This window comes from Sus scrofa, chromosome 9 (assembly GCF_000003025.6).
Source record: "Sus scrofa isolate TJ Tabasco breed Duroc chromosome 9, Sscrofa11.1, whole genome shotgun sequence".
Classification (NCBI taxonomy): Eukaryota; Metazoa; Chordata; class Mammalia; order Artiodactyla; family Suidae; genus Sus; species Sus scrofa.
This window is the reverse complement of record NC_010451.4, coordinates 67755732-67775600: the sequence shown is the minus strand read 5'-3', so window position 1 is coordinate 67775600 and position 19869 is coordinate 67755732. Positions and strand designations below refer to the sequence as shown.

General features: G+C 39.6%; 1 protein-coding gene and 1 pseudogene across 6 annotated transcripts in view; both read right to left on the bottom strand.

Annotated features, from left to right (window-relative positions):
* The window catches only part of C4BPA (complement component 4 binding protein alpha), a 48211-nt gene continuing 29573 nt past the window's right edge, over positions 1232-19869 (bottom strand). For 4 of the 6 annotated variants that reach the window (XM_013979647.2, XM_005667550.3, XM_005667551.3 and 1 more), the window contains 4 exons: positions 19226-19420; positions 10501-10674; positions 2285-2460; positions 1232-1732 (listed from right to left, as the gene is read on the bottom strand). In XM_013979647.2, the coding sequence (XP_013835101.2) occupies positions 1565-1732; positions 2285-2460; positions 10501-10674; positions 19226-19420 (713 nt within the window). In that variant the 3' untranslated portion in view covers positions 1232-1564. The remainder of the gene's footprint in view (positions 1733-2284; positions 2461-10500; positions 10675-19225; positions 19421-19869) is intronic. The other 2 variants (XM_021063325.1, XM_021063324.1) reach the window with 2 other exon arrangements.
* LOC102159174 lies at positions 16081-17831 on the bottom strand (annotated as a pseudogene).

The window sequence follows — 19869 nt, the reverse complement described above, 5'->3', positions numbered from 1 at the left end:
GAGGAGAAGGGATAGGCTGGAACAACAGGTTGACAGAGAAAAAGCAACCAGAGAAGATGTCATCTGTGCTCTGCCCACAACCCTACGCTGGAGGTTCCCACAAGCAGCGCCACTACCCCTGTCTCTGTGTCTGATGTCTCATTACCCGCCCCAATAGCAGGCAGTGTGGGTCAGATGTGCTTGGGTTTAAGTGCTTCTAGAGCAAGTCTTTACAGCGAGAGGAGAGAACTGGTGAATAAATACCAGGTCTTCCTCCTTAGAAAGACAACTTAGAATTGTGTTCCACCTGCCCTCAGAGGGAAGTCAGCATGATTGAGCTTCTTTTTTGCAATGGCAAAGACTTTCTCAATAATGCTCCTTCTTGAGGCTGTCCTTCCTTCCCCATTTTATTACCCCCATTCAAACATGGTGCTGTCTGGGGTACCTCCCAAGGAAAGTAGATCCCCATTTGTTTTGGGAGAAATCCCAAAGAAACATCAACCAAAAGAAATTCCTAGGAATAGAACCAGGCAAATAGCTTTAAGACCATGGGTCCACGTTAGCCTCCATGTTAGGTAGGTTTCTCCAGCAGTTCAAATCTCCCTGGTATGTCTAAGGTTAGTGAAAGTCTGCTACACACCATGGCTTCATTAGAGTACATTTCAGGAAATTAAAAGAAGTCAATATTCCCCCATAGAGTTCTGTGTACAAAAGAGAGAAGGGACAACCAAAGGAGATGAGATATGGATGAGAGATTTCAGGGGATGCAAGAACTAGAGGAAGCAGTGAGTAGAAGAAACAAAAGTCTCCAAATAGCCTGAGGCATAAATATGATTAATATGAGTTTTCTCCTCATATGGAAGGTAGTTGCTTGGGCCATTTTTACTTTCTGTTACAAAAAAATAAGAATGAAAACAGATTGAGGTCTTGGGAGCACACAGGTAGCTGCCGAGTGGGCTTCCACTCCTCAGGCTTTCAGAGATTGTTCTCTGAGGATGGAATCAGGTGGTCATACACAGATATAAATCCCCTTCTGGTGAGCAAAAGTCAAGAGGGAGCTTTAGTGAGGCAGGGGCCAAGTGCATGGGGGTTTAGAAAAAAGCATGTCTGCTTCAAATCGGAGCAATGGACCAGGCTTTTGGTACTTAACCTAAATACTGAGCACCTGAGAGATCCGTGCATGTGGAACTGTGGAGTAAAAGCAGTCAAGAGAAATGTCTTAGTATGAACTCATGTCCATATATCCAAGGTCCTTACAATAAAATAAATGTATTAACTTCATATGTGGGTTTGTTCATGGACCTCATTTCACCGAGTCCTAATTACAATGAAGACAAAATCTTCTTAATATGTAAATTTTTAATTTTAAAAATGTGTATTCCGTGTCAAGAAAAGCAAAAATATGAATCAGAAGCTGATCAATAAGGCTACAGTCTCAAAACAGTAATGATTAACAAATGATACTTTCTGGATAATAATTATCATAAATGATAGTGTAAAAGAGAGAATACGGTTGATAAACTGAAATTATCCATATTAGATTAAAGGTGTCAAGGCACATTTTTCCTCCATCTCTTGGGAAAAATTACACTGATGACTCAAGATCGGCTTTCTCGTCTATCTGTCTCTTCAGTAGTTTAATTTCCAAGGACAGCTTATACAGCTCCAGGGCCAATTTTATCTCCTCCGGGTTTGGGAGACACTGCATGAGTTTTTTGCCTTCATGCACTTGCTCACAGTCTTCGGGGTACTCCTAAAGGAGAGATAGGTGGTGAGTGGGCTGGAAAGGCTACTCTCTCAAAAATGAGGGAGGGGTGGTTCCTGCTGACAAAGGAGGGGCCAGAGATTAGGACCAAGACCCACCCCAGGACTCGTGGGTGAGCAGGAAAACCAAGAAAACCTCAGGCCCCACCATCATCTCCTTCAGCAGGATCCAGCTCTGCTCTGACACAGCCTCCCAGAAAGCCTCTGGGGGGACAGAGACTATTTCTGCTGACCATCCAGAAATGCAACAACAGTATGTTATGCAGTCTAGAAAAGTGAAGGCAGGAGTCAGAACACCCAGGTCTCTGAGACCCTCCAATCCAAAGAGGTTCAGTTTTCCCTGTTTCTCAAGGGACAGCAGGAAAACTTGCCACTCCTATCTGACCAGGGGGCTTCAAGGCAAAAGTGAGAGGTCCTTTGAAGGACCCAGAAATGAAGCCTGCTGAGTAAGACATCACCTTTCCCAACAGGACAGTCCTTTGGGGAAGGCACCCATTTTGAGTTTGACAGCACAGAAACTTCCTTGGATTGTGCCACTTACCCATTCACACTTGGGCACCTGTGGGTGCCAGGTTCTGTCTTCTATGCAAGTGATATTTTGGGGACCAACCAAACCATAGCCAGAGTCACACTGGACGGTGATAATTTCAGACTCAGTATATTTATCTTGATCCACAGATAACTTTCCATGATCTATCACTGGCTTCAGACACTGAGCTACAAAGAAAACATAATTTTAAGCAATCTGTAAATGTAAGAGAAAATATATGAGTCTAGGGCATTAAGAATGAACTATATTTAAGTGCTGCTAATTGTTTTACCTATAATTTATCTTGAAAATAAATTAATATTCATCAACATATTTATTGAGCATTGGCTATAGATCAGACTTTGGGCTGAGACTTTATGTGGTTATCTCATTTAAGTCTCCCTCTTGTCAAGGACAAAGTGAGTTACAGAGAGGTTAAGTTACTTCCCCAAGGACATAACACTTTTAAATAACGTGACAGAGATACAGAAGAGAGAAGATGGCAGAGTAGGACTTCAGTTAGCCTCCTCTGATGAAAACACCAAAATTACAAGTAACTGTCAAAAAATAGACTGGAAGCTACAAAACAAGGTGTCCTACCCCCAAAAGACAAAGAAGAAACTACAACACGACAGCGGGGGTGGGGGCGCTTTCAGAATATAAGCAAATCCCATACCCATAAGGTGGGTGACACAGAAGCTGGAAAATAACTAATCACAGAGGCTCTCCCACAGGAGTGAGAGTTCTGAACTCCATCTCAGAATTCCCAGCCCTCAGCCCAGCATTGGGAAGAGGACCCCCCGGGGCATTTTGCTCATTGAAGGTCAGCCTGATTACAGGAGCTCCACAGGACTGCGGAAAGAGACTCCACTCTTGGAGGGTGCAGACTAGGTATATGCTCTGGTGCCCATAACACAGCAGGGACTCCATAAGAATCTGGGCCAGACCTACCTATAGGTCATGCAAGGTTTCTTGAGAAAATAGAGGTCAGCTGTGGCTAACTTTGGGGGCAGGACACTGGAGGCAGAAGTCCCAGTGAATCAGCATGAGCTCCTCTGGAGGCTGCCATTTTGGAAAACTCTGGCCTCACCCAAGTATAACCTGCAGGGACTGGGGCTCCCCACCCATCAACAGATTGCCTACGTAAAGTTTTCCTAGGCACACAGTTGTCTTTAATCACACCCCTCAACATGGCCCTGTCTGCAAGAGGGGTGAGACCCAGCTCCACCCAATAATGGACAGGCTCCAGTCCTTCCCATCAGGAAGCCGACACAAGCCCCTAGATCAATTTCACCCACTAGGGATTAGTCACCATAAGCAAGAGGAGTTACAATCCTACAGCATGCAGAAAGCAGATCACAAACACAGAAAGCAAGACAAAATGAAACAGCAGAGAAATACACTCCAGATGAAAGAACAAGAAAAAAAAAAAAAAAAAAAAAAAAAGAAGAACAACTAAGTGAAGAGGAGATAGGAAACCTACCTGAAAAAGACTTCAGAATAGTGGTAGTAGGGAGGATCCAAGATCTCGGGAAAAATTGGAGGCAAAGATTGAGAAACTATAAGAAATGTTTTAAAAAGATATAGACGATTTAAGGGACAGAAATGAGTAATAAATTAACTGAAATGAAAAATACACCAGAAGGGGAGTTCCCATTGTAGCTTAGCTAGTTAAGAACCTGACTAGTATCCATGAGGATGCAGATTCAATCCCTGGCCTCACTCAGTGGTTTAAGGATCCAGTATTGCTGTGAGCTGTGACATAGGTTGCAGATACAGCTCAGATATGGTGTTGCCATGGCTGTGGCATAGGCCAGCAGCTGCAGCTCCAATTTGACCCCTAGCCTGGGAACTTCTATATGCCATAGATGCAGCCCTGAAAAGAAAAGAAAAAAAAGAAAGAAAGAAAGAAAAATATGCTCAAAGGAATCAATAGAATACATGAGGCAGAAGAATAAATAAGTGAGATGGAAGACAGACTGGTGGAAATCACTAACATGGAACAGAATAGAGAAAAAAGAATAAAAAGAAATTGCAAAAATCTAAGAGAACTCTGAGGCACCATTAAATGCAACAACATTAAACACATCAAAATTCACCCTACAGGGGTGCCAGAAGGAGAAGAGAGCGAGAATGAACCTGAGAAAGTATTTGAAGGGATAATAGCCAACTACTTTCCTAACACGAAAAAGGAAATATTCACTCAAGTACAGGAAGCACAGTGAGTTCCATATAGGATAAACCCAAGAAGGAACAAACTGAGGCATATACTAATCAAACTGACCAAAGTTAAAGACAAAGAGAAAATATTAAGAGCAGCTAGAGAAAAGCAATAAATAACATACAAAAGAGCCCCCATAAGGTTATCAGCTGATTTTTCAGCAGAAACTCTGCAGGCCACAAAGGAGTGGCACAATATATTTAAAGTGATGAAAGGGAAAAATCTACAATTAAGAATACTCTCCCCAGTGAGGCTCTCATTCAGATTCAACAGAGAAATTAAAAGCTTTACATACAAGCAAAAGCTAGGAAAATTCAGTACCACTAAACCAGCTTTACAACAAATACTAAAGGAATTTCTCTAGGCAGAAAAGAAAAGGCCACAACTAGAACAAGAAAATTACAAATAAGAAGTCTCACCAGTAAAGGCAAACATATAGTAAAGGTAGGAAAACAACCAAACACAAATATTATATCAAAGCCAGCAATCAAGAGAGGAGAGTAAGGTTGCAGGACACTGGAAAGGCATTTGAAATTAAGAGACCAACAACTTAAAAGCAATCTTATATATACATATACAGACTGCTATATTAAAACCTCATGGTAACCACAAACCAAAAATCTACAATAGATACACACACACAAAAAAGAGAAAGCAATCCATAGACAACACTAAGACAGTTATCAAACCACAAGAGAAGACTACAAAAAAAGGAAGGAAAGAAAAAAACAATTAACAAAATATCAATAAGAATATACATATCAATAATTACCTTAAATGTTAATGGATTAAACTCTAAAATATAAATACACAGACTACTTGAATGGATGCAAAAACAAGACACATATATATGCTGTCTATAAGAAACCCATCTCATATCTAAGGACACATAGAGACTGAAAGTGAGAGGCTGGGAAAAGATATTCCAAGCAAATGGAAATCAAAAGAAAGCTGGAGTAGCAATACTCATATAAGACAAAACAGATTTTAAAATAAAGATGGTTAAAAGAGACAAAGAAGGTCACTACATAATGATCAAAGGATCAATCCAAGAAGAAGACACAACATTGTAAATATATATGCACCCAACATAGGAGCAACTCAATATATATAGCAAGTGCTAATAGCCATAAAAGAAGAATTCAATAATAACACAATAATAGTGGGGGACTTAAACACCCCACTTATAGCAATGGACAGATAATCCAGAGAGAAAATCAATAAGGAAACTCAGGCCTTAAATAATGAATTAGACCAAAAAGATTTAAGTGATATTTATAGAACATTCCATCTGAAAGCCAGAGAATACACATTCTTCTCAAGTGCACATGGAACATTTTCTAGGACTGATCACAGGCTGGGCCATAAATCAAGCCTCAGTAAATTTAAGAATATTAAAATCATACTGACCATCTTTTCTGACCACAATGCTATAAGATTAAAATCAACTATAAGAAGAAAAACAAACTGCAAAAACACAAATACACGGAGACTAAACAATATGTTACTAAGAAACCAAAGGATCAAAGAGGGAATTAAAAAAAAATACCAGAGTTCCCGTCATGGCTCAGCAGTTAACAAATCCTATAGGAACCATGAGGTTGCGGGTTCGATACCTGGCCTTGCTCAGCGGGTTAAGGATCCAGCGTTGCCGTGAACTGTGGTGTAGGTCGCAGATGCGGCTTGGATCCTGTATTGCTGTAGCTGAGGTGTAGGCCGCCGGCTACAGCTCCGATTCAACCCCTAGCCTGGGAACCTCCATATGCCATGGGAGCAGCTCAAGAAATGGCAAAAAGGCAAAAAAAAAAAAAAAAAAAAAAAAAAAAAAAAAAACCTAGGGACAAATGAAAATTAAAGCATGATGATCCAAAACCTATTGGATGCAGCAAAAGAAGTTCCCAGAGGGAAGTTCATAGCAATAAAACTTTGCCTCAGGAAATAAGAAAAATCTCAAAAACAACCTGACATACAGCTAAATCAACTAGAGAAATAAGAACAAACAAAACCCAAAGTTAGTAGAAGGAAAGAAATCATAAAGAGGCAACTATATGCCAATTAAAGGGACAACTTAGAAGAAATAGGCAAATTCTTAGAAAGGTACAATTTTCCAAACAAACCAAAAAAGAAATAGAAAATGTGAACAGACCAATTACAAGTACTGAAATTGAAACTGTGATTTTAAAACTTTCAACAAACAAAAGTCAGGGACCAGATGGCTCCACAGGTGAATTCCATTAAACATTCAGAGAAGAGTTACCACCTATACTTCTGAAAATATTCCAAAAATGCACAGAGGAAGGAAAGCTCCCAAAGTAATTCATACAAATACCAAAGCCAGACAAAGATAGCATACAAAAGAAAATTATAGGCCAATATCATTAGTGAATATAGATACAAAAAGTCTCAACAAAATACTAACAAACTGAATACAACATTACATTTAAAGGATCACACGCCATGATCAAGTGGAATTGATTCCAGGGATGCAAGGATTTTTCAATAACTGCAAATCGATCAGCATGATACACCACATAAAAACTGAAGAATAAAAACCATATGGTCAGTTCAATAGATGCATAAAAAGCTTTTGACAAAATCCAAAAACAATTTATGATTTAAAAAAAAAAACCTTCCAGAAAGTGGGCATAGAGGGAATCTATCTCAACATAATAAAGGCCATATGTGACAAATCCACAGCTAACATCATTTTCAACGGTGAGAAGCTGATAAGATCAGGTACAAGACAAGGATGTCCACTATAGCCACTTTTATTCAACATAGTCTTGGAAGTCCTGGCCATGGCAATAGGGAAGAAAAAGAAATAAAAGGAATCCAAATTTGAAAAGAGAAGTAAAACTGTCTCTGTTTGCAGATGACATGAAACTATACATAGAAAATCCTAAAGATAGATCCTATCAGAAAACTATTAGATCTCATCAATGAATTTGGCAAAGTTACATTTTTTTTGTCCTTTTTCAGGCTGTACCCACAGCATATGGAGGTTCCCAGGCTAGGGGTCAAATTGGAGCCTACACCACAGCAATGCAGAATCTGAGCCGCGTCTGTGACCTACATCACAGTTCACAACTGTGAGGCCAGGAATCAAACCTGTGTCCTTGATACTAGTTGAGTTTGTTACCACTGCACCAACATGGGAACCTGCAGGATACAAAATTAATACAGGAAATATCTTGCATTTCAATTCACTAACAACAAAACATCAGAAAGAGAAATAAAAGAAACAATCACATTTACCATTGCATCAAAAAGAATTAAATACCTAGGAATAAACCTACCTAAGGAGGCAAAAGACCTGTAGTCTGAAAACTATAAGACACTGTGAAAGAAATCAAAGATGACACAAACAAATGGAAAGATATGCCATGTTTCTTAGATTGGAAGAATCAATATTGTCAAAATGACTATACAGTCCAAGACAGTCTATAGATTTAACGCAATCCTATCAAATTACCAGTGTCATTTTTCACTGAACTAGAACAAAAAAATTTTTTTTAATTTGTATGGAAACACAAAAGACTCTAAATAGCCAAAGCGATATTAAGAAAGAAAAATGGAGCTGGAGGAATCAGTATCATTGACCTTAGACTCAACTGCAAAACTTCAATATGGTACTGGCACAAAAACAGAAATATAGCTCAATGTACAAGATAGAAAGCCCAGAAATAAACCCATGCACCTATGTTCAACTAAACCATGACAAAGGAGTAAAGAATATAAAATGAAGAAAAGAAAATCTCCTCAATAAGTGGTGCTGGGAAAACTGAACAACTACAGGTAAAAGAATGAAATTAGAACACTCTCTAATACCATAAACAAAAATAAACTCAAAATGGATTAAATACCTAAATATAAGATTAGATACAATAAAACTCTTAGAGGAAAACATAAGAAGAACGCTCTTTGACAGAGACTGCAGCAATATCCTTTTTTTAACTTTTTTAGGGCTGCACCCACAGCACATGGAGGGTCCCAGGCTAGGAGTTCAATCAGAGCTGCATCTGCCGGCCTATGCCACATCCACGGCAGATCCAAGCCATGTCTGTGACCTACACCACAGCTCATGGCAGTGCCAGATCACTAACCCACTGAGTTAGGCCAGCAATTGAACCCGCATCCTCATGAATACTAGTCGGGTTCATTTCCACTGAGCCACAACAGGAACTCCAGCAATATCTTTTTGATCCACATTCTACAGTAATGAAAATAAAAACAAACATAATTAAACTTAAAAGCTTTTGCACATTAATGAAATGAAAAGACAGCCCACAGAATGGGAGGAAAATCTTTGGAAATGAAGGGACTGACAGGAAATTAATTGCCAAAATATACAAACAATTCATGAAGCTCAATATCAGAAAAAACAAACAACCCAATCAAAAAATGGTCAGAAGATCTAAACAGGCATTTCTCCGAAGAAGACAGAGAGATATCCAAAAAGCACATGAAAAGATGTTCAACACTGCTAATTATGAGAGAAATGCACAACAAAACTACAGTGAGATATCACTTCTCACCAGTCAGAATGGCTAGCATCAAAAAGTGTACAAAAAATAAATGCCGGAGAGGATATGGAGAAAATGAAACCCTCCTACACAGTTGGTGGGAATGTAAATTGGTGAAGCTACTATGGAGAACAATATAAGGGTTTCTTAAAAAACAAATATAGAACTACTATATGATCCAGCAATCCTGCTCATAGGCACATATTTGGAGAAAACTATAATTTAAAAAGATACATGTACCCCAATTTTCATTGCAGCACTGTTTGTAATAGACAAGACATAGAAAGCAACCTGAATGTCCATCAAGAGAGTAATGGATAAAGAAGATATGGTACATACATACAATGGAATGTTACTCAGCCATTAAAAAGAATGTAATAATGTCATTTTCAGTAACACAGATAGAACTATAGATTATCATACTAAGTGAAGTAAAAGATAAACATCATATATCATTTATATGTGATATCATCTAATAAAAATGATACAAAAGAATTTATTCATAAAACAGAAACAAACTCACAGACTTTAATAACAAGCTTAATACTACCAAAGAGGACAGGTTGGGGTGAGGGATAGTTAGGAGTTTGGGGCTGGCATATGCACACTATTGTATACGGAATGGATGGTCCGTGGGGACCCAACTCAATATTCTGCAATAATCTACATGGATAAAGAATTTGAAAAAAATGGATATGTGTATATGTATAACTAAATCACTTTACTGTACACCAGAAATTATCACAACATTGTAAATCAACTAATTCAGTAAAATGAAATAAATAAATAAATAAAATGAAAGAACATAAAAAGTCCTATGACCCCAGATACTAAGATATCAAAGCAACTATCTCTCATATCTTGATCCCTGAAAGGCACTAGATATGAAATTTTCCCTCTTGCCTATTAGCCTGCCTTGGGCAATGGAGGCAATGGTGGCAAACACTCCCTGGAGTCGTGATATTAAACCTGTGTGCACATAACAATCAGACCCAATCTTGACTCTTGTCCCCACAACAGCTGGCAAACTAGGAGTCCCCACCACACACCCACACCCTGAACTGGTGGTGTCCTGCACTGGCTCTGATGGAAATGCCTGTGATTTCATGACGCTTGGAATTAGCCCATGACAACCTACATTCCTACTAGACCAACTTCCCATGGAAATTTTGTACAGACCACAGCTACACTCAGATACAGGGTACTCCCTGTAGCATATTTCTGGAAATACACAAGAAATTGGGAATAGGGGCTGCCTCACAAAGGCTGAATTTTGCACCTAGGAAAAAGATCGAGGGGAGATTAATATTTCTCTGAGCCCTCTCTACTTTTTGTTTCTGGTACCATCAGAATGGAGTAACTATTTTCAATCAGTCCAATCAAATCAAATGGCTTTTTGCTGCCTCTGACAGGGAAGAAATTGTGCTGTCAACACTATCATGACAGTTCTACCTACTTAGCTCTGAAGAAGGAGCTGGAGTTACCTTTACATCGAGGGGCTGCAGGTGACCAGCGTGAATAATGACAGAAGAGTCTGTCCTCTCCAACCAGAGTGTATCCTTCATCACATTTATATACAACCTCATCTTTTTTTATTCCAAATAGCGTAATAATTTGTGTATGATGTCCGTGGGCAACCACAGGAGGATTATCGCAACCTTGAGGAGGGGCCAAAACGTGAGAGAGCATCAGTGTATAGAATGCATCTAATAATACTTCCCGGAATGTGAGTGGTTTGGAGGCAGCTTCCTTCAATGCTTCCACATTCCTTGCCCAGAGGATCACCCAACTAAACCCAGAACCTGTGCTGCCTTTCTGTAGGGCTGAGGCTGGGGAACCATAGAAAGGCTCCAGTGAAATGACAAGCTCTTAGGACTTGCTTCATCTTATTGACAAGTTCACGGCCCTTGATATTGTTTCAGAGCCATTTGGGCATGAAGGCTGGATTCCTCCCAGAGCCACATTGTATTAGCTCTATACTCCACTAATTCCAGGATAAAAGTAGAGAAACTGTAAAGATGCAAAATCAATTCACAATCTCTGACACATTGCTCCCAAGCAAACCTGTCCATCCATGCTCCCAAGAATGTACTTACTATATTCTAAAATATTTTAGGAGTTCTTGTCGTGATGCAGTGGAAACAAATCTGACTAGGAACCACGAGATTGCGGGTTTGATCCCTGGCCTCGCTCAGTGGGTAAAGGATCTGGTGTTGCTGTGGCTGTGGTGTAGGCCAGCAGCTACAACTCCGATTAGACCCCTAGCCTGGGAACCTCCATATGCCGTGGATGTGGCCCTAAAAAGACAAAAAGACAAAAAATTTAAAAAATAAAATATTTTAGGAAAGAGCTCATACTAATCATAAATATGATGCCATGCTTGTTGGAATAACAGGCATGACATGGTGCTGAGTGCCTCTCTGGAAGGGAACACTGACAGGGCCCACAAACACTGCATGAGAAATATAAGCAAAATGGGTCATCAGAAATGTCAGGTGAAATATTATAGTCATGGACAATCATTTCTGTAAGTACTATTCTAAGATGCTTCCTCAAGGCATGGAAATAAGTGAGATTCAAATGTTGGAACTGCCATGACAGATGGTAGGAGGAAGGATTGAGTGACCCAGAAAAGTGAGCATGCTGGAGTGGATGTACCACACAAGCTGGAAATGCCACCAGATAATCATGTTACCTGGGAAGGCCTGGAGGATACATTTACCAAGGTCAGAAGGAATTCCCCAATGAGAGGAGCACTAATATCAAGGCCAGAGCTGATGATAGGGAGGCCATTAAAAAACAAGCTTCACTTTGAGCAATAGCAGTATGACAGTTGTCCATATACTTTAAAAGCTAAATAAATGTAATCATCATAATGAGTGGCAAGTTAGAGAGACACTCAGAGCTGCTTGACAGCTAGGAAGAAAAGAACATGGCATTCATAAGGGTGAAAATAGATGAGCAGCCAACTAAGATAATACTCAATCTCTACCATTAAAAGAAATTGAGGGGAGTTCCCTGGCGGTCTAATGGTTAGGATTGATTGCTTTCACTGCTGTGGCCCAGGTTCAACCCCTGGTCTGGAAACTGAGATCCCACATCAAGCTGCTTTACACCATGGTAAAAAAAAAAGAAAAGAAAAAAGAAATCTAGGATGGATGATCACAAGGCTGACGACATTTGGTCCATATCAAGTTTTAATCCCCTATTCAGCTTCTGGACCTGTGCCAGTAGTCAGGTTTGGAGATCATCAACTGAAGAAAAAGACAATTTCCAGAAGTAAAGATACTACAGCACCTCGGAAAGTATGCACAGTAGTGAATGCCCTAGTCTTCCAAAAGACCTCTGTCTATTTAAACAGGTAACCGTGCATGCATGAGAGATGCACAATAATCCAAGGATTATTGGACAGAGAGCTTGACCTGACATGGACCTAGAACCATCGTGGCCCCCCTGTTACACTACTTGGTGGCCATTTCCATTATCTTTGAAAGGATAAATGGGAGAGACAAAACTGGTCACAGGCACAAGCCCCATACTGGGTTCTTGGCCTATGAGGTAAGAGCTCTCTTATCCAAGAAGGCCCAGTAGAAGACATTTATGCTATCTATATCCTCCCCCTTGAGGAAAAGAAGGTAGGTTTTTTTTAAAAAAATCATGTACCAATGGGTAGGAAAAAGGTAGAAATTAGTGCCACTCTTAAAGAACTGAAGATTCAGGAGTGGTCATCATATCTCCATGTACTTCACCAGTGTGTCTACTACAAAAGTTAGGATTCTGGAGAAGTACAGTAGACTCTTGAAAACCCAACAGCATTTTAGCCCCTACTGTAGCCACTGCATCAGATGTGGTATCTTTGCTAGAACAGATTTATGTGGCTTTGGGTAAATGAGGCCACTGATTCAGCAGAGGCCTCCTTCCCATCCCTATCAGAAAAGAGGGCCAGGTCACGAACGGTTGTACCCCTGAAAGGGTCAAGATCATCTATTTGCATGTTTAGCCCTTGGCCATGGTAACTCTCCTGCCCTGTCATAATAGAGTCTGAAGGTATCAGGACCATGTGGACATCCACAGACTATCACATTGATCCAGCATATCAATGGCATCATGTTAAATCTACTGAACAAGCAAGAGGAATGATGATGATCCAGAGTCTGGGAGAGAGAGAAAGAAGAAAAGAAGCTCAGAAAGGTAGGTTCAGGATTCCCTGATGGCCCAGTGGGTTAAGGTTCTGGTGTTATAACTCCTATTTCTCTGGTCACTGCTGTGGTGGGGGTTCCATCCCTGGTCCAGGAACTTCCACATGTCCTGGATGAGGCCAAAAAAACAAAATGAAAAGAAAGACAGGTTCAAGTATATTTGGGAAGATCTTATAGTGTAGGTAAATGTATATGGACAAGTAGCAAGGAAGAGAATAAATACTAAGAAATAAAAGGTAATAATTGAAAAGTGTAGCTTATCTATTAGGTGTGGCTTATTGTCATTAATTTAGAAAAGAAGAAGAAACCAGGAAGGCCAAAAGAATGATGAGAAGCAACGTGGAAAAAAAAAGAAAGGTGGCCTGAGGAGCAGTATTTTCAACAAACTTATCCACTCCAAAAATCATTCTGGTTACATAATCTTTTTTTGCCTAATTTTTTAAATTTCGTTTCATTTTTCAAATTGACTAATGCTGAAGTAAAAAACTTTCACTGCAAGTTCATTCAAATTATACAAAAAATGATAGGGGTAAAAAAGTACAACACAAAAACCACCAGCAGCAAACAAACAAAACATTATCTTTACACATTTCCAAAGTTCTAAATTGATGTTATAAAGCAAATTACAAAAAAGTCATGGTAGGGAATAAATGATGGCATACTTCTTCTTTCTCAATGGAAGTCACGACAGTTACTAAGATTTGAACTATTAGTCTTAATGTTCTTGTTCTAATTTACATTATCCAAAGAGGAAATCTGTCCTTGAGGTTACCCAAAACCCTATTATGCTGTGGCATTAGCAGAATCCTGGTACTAGGATAAAAGCCAAGCAGCTTGCCCTATGTTCAAGTTGTTGATCCATAAATAGCACAATAATAGGATCATTTCACTATTACCAGGTCTCCTGGGAGGGTGCCCTTGTGCTTTACCCAGTGGGTCCTGTGACGAATATACTCACAGCTGAGCAGGGTATGGGAACTTCTAGGTAAAAAGGCATCACGGGATAAGAGAAGTTACTAGCATTGGGAACTTTATGCATTTCAGATGAATAAGGGCGGGTTGCCAGGAGAAGAAATCAAAGCTAAATTTGATAGTTTTATCTGCTTCTAAATTGTTCCTCTTTAGTACTGCTCCAACTCTAAAAATCCAAAAGCTATGGAGAGGGAGAATGAAACTCATCTCTAAGATCTGAGAGTCTAGCCTTTCATTCATTTAGCAGATAGAGACTAGGACCTATGGGTCAGGCTCTGCACCCCTCCTTATCTTTGAGAAGTCAGCCATTGGCTTCAGTGAGAATAAGTCAGGGGTTATAGAATTCGTGCTCGCTTTATTTAACATTTTCCTTTTTTAAACTGTGGATTCAGGATTAAGAAGATGTGGTACATATATACAATGGAATATTAACCAGCCATAAAAAAGAACAAAATAATGCCATTTGCAGCAACATGGAGGCAACTAGAAATTTTCATACTAAGTGAAGTCCGAAAGAGAAAGACAGATACCATGTGATATCACTTATATGTGGAATCTAAAATATGGCACAGATGAACCTATCTGCAAAACAGAGACAGACTCAGAAATGGAGAGTAAACTTGTGGTTGCCAAGCGGGAGGGGGAGGGAGTGGGATAGACTGGGAGTTTGGGGTTAGTAGATGCAAACTATTCCATTTAGAATGGATAAGCCATGAGGTCCTGCTATATAGTTCAGTGAAGGAACTATATCCAATCATGAATATAGAACATGATAGAAGATAATATGAGAAAAAGAATGTATACATAGGTATAACTGGTCACTTTGCTGTACAGCAGGAACTGACAGAACATTATAAATCAATCATAATAAAAAAAGTTTTAAAAAATAAACAGTGGATTCAGATCTGACTGCACAATTGCACGGAAAAAAACTATTTCTGGTCTTTTTGCTTTACCAGTTGACAAAACTTCCAAAAAATTTCAGTTAGTGGCAAACTGTATAATAAACCATATAGCAAGCTTGTGTTTATTTGTTTATTTATTTATTTGTGGCCAAACCTGAATCATATGGAAATTCCCAGGCCAGGGACTGAATTTGAGCTGCCGCTGTGACCTACACCATAGCTGCGGCAATGCCAGATACTTAAATACACTGCACTGGCCTAGAGATAGAATCTGAGTTTCACATTGCCAGGAGCCACTGCAGTTGGATGCCTAACCCATTGCACCGCAGGGGCAACACCACATGCTTGAGTTTTTAACATCAAGCTATGGCTTTATTATTTGAGAATTCTCTTTTGTTAAAGTCCATACAAAAGAACAAGAAGAGAAAAAGTGTAAGAAAACAGACTCCTTTTCTACTTAAATTCACAAATGGCAGATTCACAGGGGGCTGAATAGAAACAGCAGGGCTTTTCACAAATGCAATAGTTTTAAACTGAGATCACAGAGAGTTCTTCCATGATCCATTCATCAGTACCCCAAATTCTGAGCTGAAGAAAGGGTTGGGCTGACCCAGTGTGGCATTTCCAACGTCCATTCATCTTTTGATTATTAAGCAGTCATTAAAGCCTAAGAGCATGCATACTTCATAAAATTTTTGAATGCGATCTCTCATACTTTGTGGTTCTCTCCACTGCAGGTAGCATGATGTCATCTCCGAAGATAAAAGATGACAGATGGCCAAGGCTAGAGCCACAATAGGATGCTAAGAGAATACGTATTGTTATACAGAGGAAGGCAGAGGCTCTCTCCCTCTGAGCTACTAGGGTTGGGACTTCAACATAAGATGGGTGGAGAGAAATGATTTAGCCCATAACAGCTGGGTAATATTTCATGGTGCCTTTTATCTTTAAGGAAACAGGCAAATTGTTAAATAACTTATTCCGCTTATTTAGGTATATTTTCTTATAGTAAGTATTTTTTGGGTTTTTTTTTTTTTTGGTTTTTTTTTTTAAGCTTCCAGTCATTGTGTTAATGTATCAGAAACATCCGTGTACCTCTCTAAGCATTTTCTTGGACTCCTCTCCCTACTTCCAAAGGTGATGAGTGTGTCCAGTGTCTCCAGTGTACCTTGGCAGAGCTTATTTGGCCTTGAGATGTACGCCAGAGAGAGAATTCTTGGCATAAAGTTTCCGCCAGGCACATTCACAGCCTGTATCTTGCACAGCAGCAGATGACTAATCAGTGGCATATTTCACAAAATCATATTTTAAGAATTACTTCTTTAGTCATCCTGGGTGACGACTGCCCAGAAATAAGCATGCATAAACTGTTAGTTCCCTTCATGACTAAAGTTAGGATCTTAAATGAACTCTTGCTTTTCACAGTTTGCCTCTCTTATGTGATACAGCCAGGATGTCCTTTCTGACTTATTTTTGTAACTAGTTTGATTGAATGGTCTTTTGGTTTTAGTGCTGCTAGTCTCCTGTTTTAAAGATAAAGGGACTTGTACATTCTAAAAGAACGCAAACAAAAAAAGACCGCAGTGAAAGCATTCATCTTGAAAACTTCTAATAAAAAGAAAAACCTGATTTTAATTTACTACTAATGCTTACCAAACTTCTAAGCTTTTGCATTTGAAAAAAATCATAATTCCTTTCTCTAGTTCTTAACTAGATTGCTTCAAATTCCCAAAAGGGAAGCCCAAGATATCATGCTGTAGAATTTCTTATGAGTTAGCTTCTGCAGTGTTTTTCTGCAAATGAGCCAAGACAACCCCAACATTTCTCTCTTCACTCCCAGAGCTACACCATTATGCTTTTCAATATATTCTTGGACAAGATCTGGTGCCAAATAGCAAATGCTCTGGTAGCAAGTAGTGAAAGGCTTGCTGGATCTTTGTGAATGAAATGTCATTGGTGATTCACCAGGTGATATTCTGATGTTTCCCCAACACGGGGGATACGTAGATGAATTTTTGAGTATCATTTCTACCCCAGGTAACACATACAAGCCCATGGTCTCCCACAGTTTGGAAGATATCCTCACTCTCCCACAGACTGGGAACACCAAAGGACTCCAGTAAATCCGCCCCACATAGCAACTTTACCTTTGCCACAACTTTTGTTTTGGGCTCAAGGGATTTTTTTTTTTTTTGAATTTTATCTTTGTTCAGTCCACTTCCTCTTCTATTCAGGCTGGGCCTTTCCAGCATAGGTGAATCCCACTGTTGATCACGGCTACTAGCCTCCAGGGTCTCCTGATGGTATCTTAGCACCGACAGTCTCTCCAACCCTTCTAAAGGCTTTCCTATATATCAACATCCACCCATTTTGAATTCATAACTCAGTAAAGGACTGAGATGAGTCCTTCCTCTATCCCTTGCCAGGAGGAGAAATTGTGCCTTGGAACATTCGAATTTTCCTGTTCCATTCATGTAGTCCTTGGCTAGTTCAAAAAACCTGGGGTACACACTGGTGATAGGATTTCAAAAAATCACCAGCAATGAGAACCACTTCTGTCTTCTCTGAATTTTCCATGCTAAGAATTTGAAGTTGTTGATCTAAATGGAATACGCAGAGCTCCTGTCATGGCTCAGGGGTTAACAAACCCGACTCGCATCCATGAGGACGCAGGTTCAATCCCTGGCTTTGCTCAGTGGGTTAAGGATCTGGCATTGCCATGAGCTGTGGTGTAGGTCACAGATGCAGCTCGGATCCCGCATTGCTGTAGCTGTGGTGTAGGCTGGCAGCTACAGCTCTGATTCAACCCCTAGCCTGGGAACTTCCATGTGCCATGGGGGGCCCTAAAAAGACAAAAGACAAAAAAAAAAGAAAAGAAAAAAAAAAAAACACTGATATCTTCTTTGTTGTTTTTACAAAAGAAGTGCTGTGAATCTAAAGTGTTTTGCAAGGTAGGCAGTTAGAAGCACTCCAACTTGTATGTCAACATAGAGAGACTGAAAGAATGAACACTCCTTGCCTCACATTTGAATATGAACTTGTCTCACACTTGAATATGATCTTGTCTCAGGGACTGTTGTATTTGACCCTCACAGACTCCACCATCTTGAAATCCTCTATGCTTGACACAAAAAGGGATCCTGGGATGATCCCCCTAGAGACCAATTTCTCAGGGGCTCCACGTTGGGGGGCTTACCATGTCCTCGGGGCCAATCAGCCCAAGTCTCTTTTACCTAATTTGAAACCTCCCCTTAATAATCTCCACCCTTTTGAATGTTCACAAGTAGCATTACCTACAATAGCCAAGAAATGGAAGCAACCTAAGTGTCAATCAACGGACAAATGGATAAAGAAAATGTGGTATGTTTATATAATAGAATATTACCCAGCCATAAAAAAGAATGAAGTTGGGAGTTCCCGTCGTGGCGCAGTGGTTGACGAATCCGACTGGGAACCATGAGGTTGCGGGTTCAGTCCCTGCCCTTGCTCAGTGGGTTAACGATCCGGCTGTGGTGTAGGTCGCAGACGCGGCTAAGGCTTGGATCCCGCTTTGCTGTGGCTGGTAGCTACAGCTCCGATTCGACCCCTAGCCTGGGAACCTCCATATGCCATGGGAGCGGCCCAAGAAATAGCAAAAAGACAAAAAAAAAAAAGAATGAAGTTTTGCCATCTGCAACAACCTGGATGGACCTGGAGAATATTATGGTTAGTGAAAAAGTCAAACAGAGAGAGAAAAATACTCTATATTGTTGTTTATATGTGGAATCAAAAAAGAAAATGAATGAATATAACAGAAAAGAAAATGAATCTATATCACAGATGTAGAAACCAAGTAGTTATTACCAGGGAGAGGAAAGCAAGGAGAGACAAGATAGGGGTGGGGGATTAAGAGGTACAGACTACTATGTATGAAATAAATAAGCCACAAGGATATACAGTACAATACAAGGAATACAGCCAATTTTTATAACTATAAATGGAATATAACCTTTCAAAATTGTGAATCACTATGCTGTACACATGAAATTTATATAATATTGTACATCAGTGTACTTCAATTAAAAATAATAATAATTTCCATCATTTTGACATGAAAAAAACTTCTAAAATAATGTGCGTCTGTAAGCTCTTACCTCTATCACATACTGGCATTCTGGGCCTCCATGTGCCTTGTTCTGAGCATGAAGATACATATCTAACTTTCTCATTGTTATTACATGTATATGAAATCTTATCTCCAGAGTAATAGGTACAGTGATTGGCAGACTGATTTTTCTTCCTGTAGGTGATGCTGATATGATCCACGTCTGGTACTGGGCAACATACCTCTAAAAAATATAAAAGAAGGCTAATGATTAGCAACATCACCATGAGGAGATGCCTATGGTTAAAAGTCTAATTTCTGCCTTTAGACGATCTCACCACTGAAGAGAGATTGGGAAAACTGCGACACTTTTAGTCTGCTTTCCCTGGCTCTGATTTGCTAAAGTTCTCCAACTCAGTCATTTCCAATCAACTAAATATTTTCATTAAGAACCTCCAAAATAAGAAGCTGGACTAAACCTGTATGAAAATGTAAATTTTCAAAATTATTTAAGAACAATGACAAGTAACATTCATATGGCTTCCTTTAGGGTTGCATCATTATTAAATTCTCAAATAACTTACACTTCCTCAAGCACAGGAGGAAGAATGTTCCCAAAAGATAGAGAGTTTGGGGAACCTGACAGCTAATACACAGAAATAAATTTAAATTATTGCTTGGGGCCAGAATTTT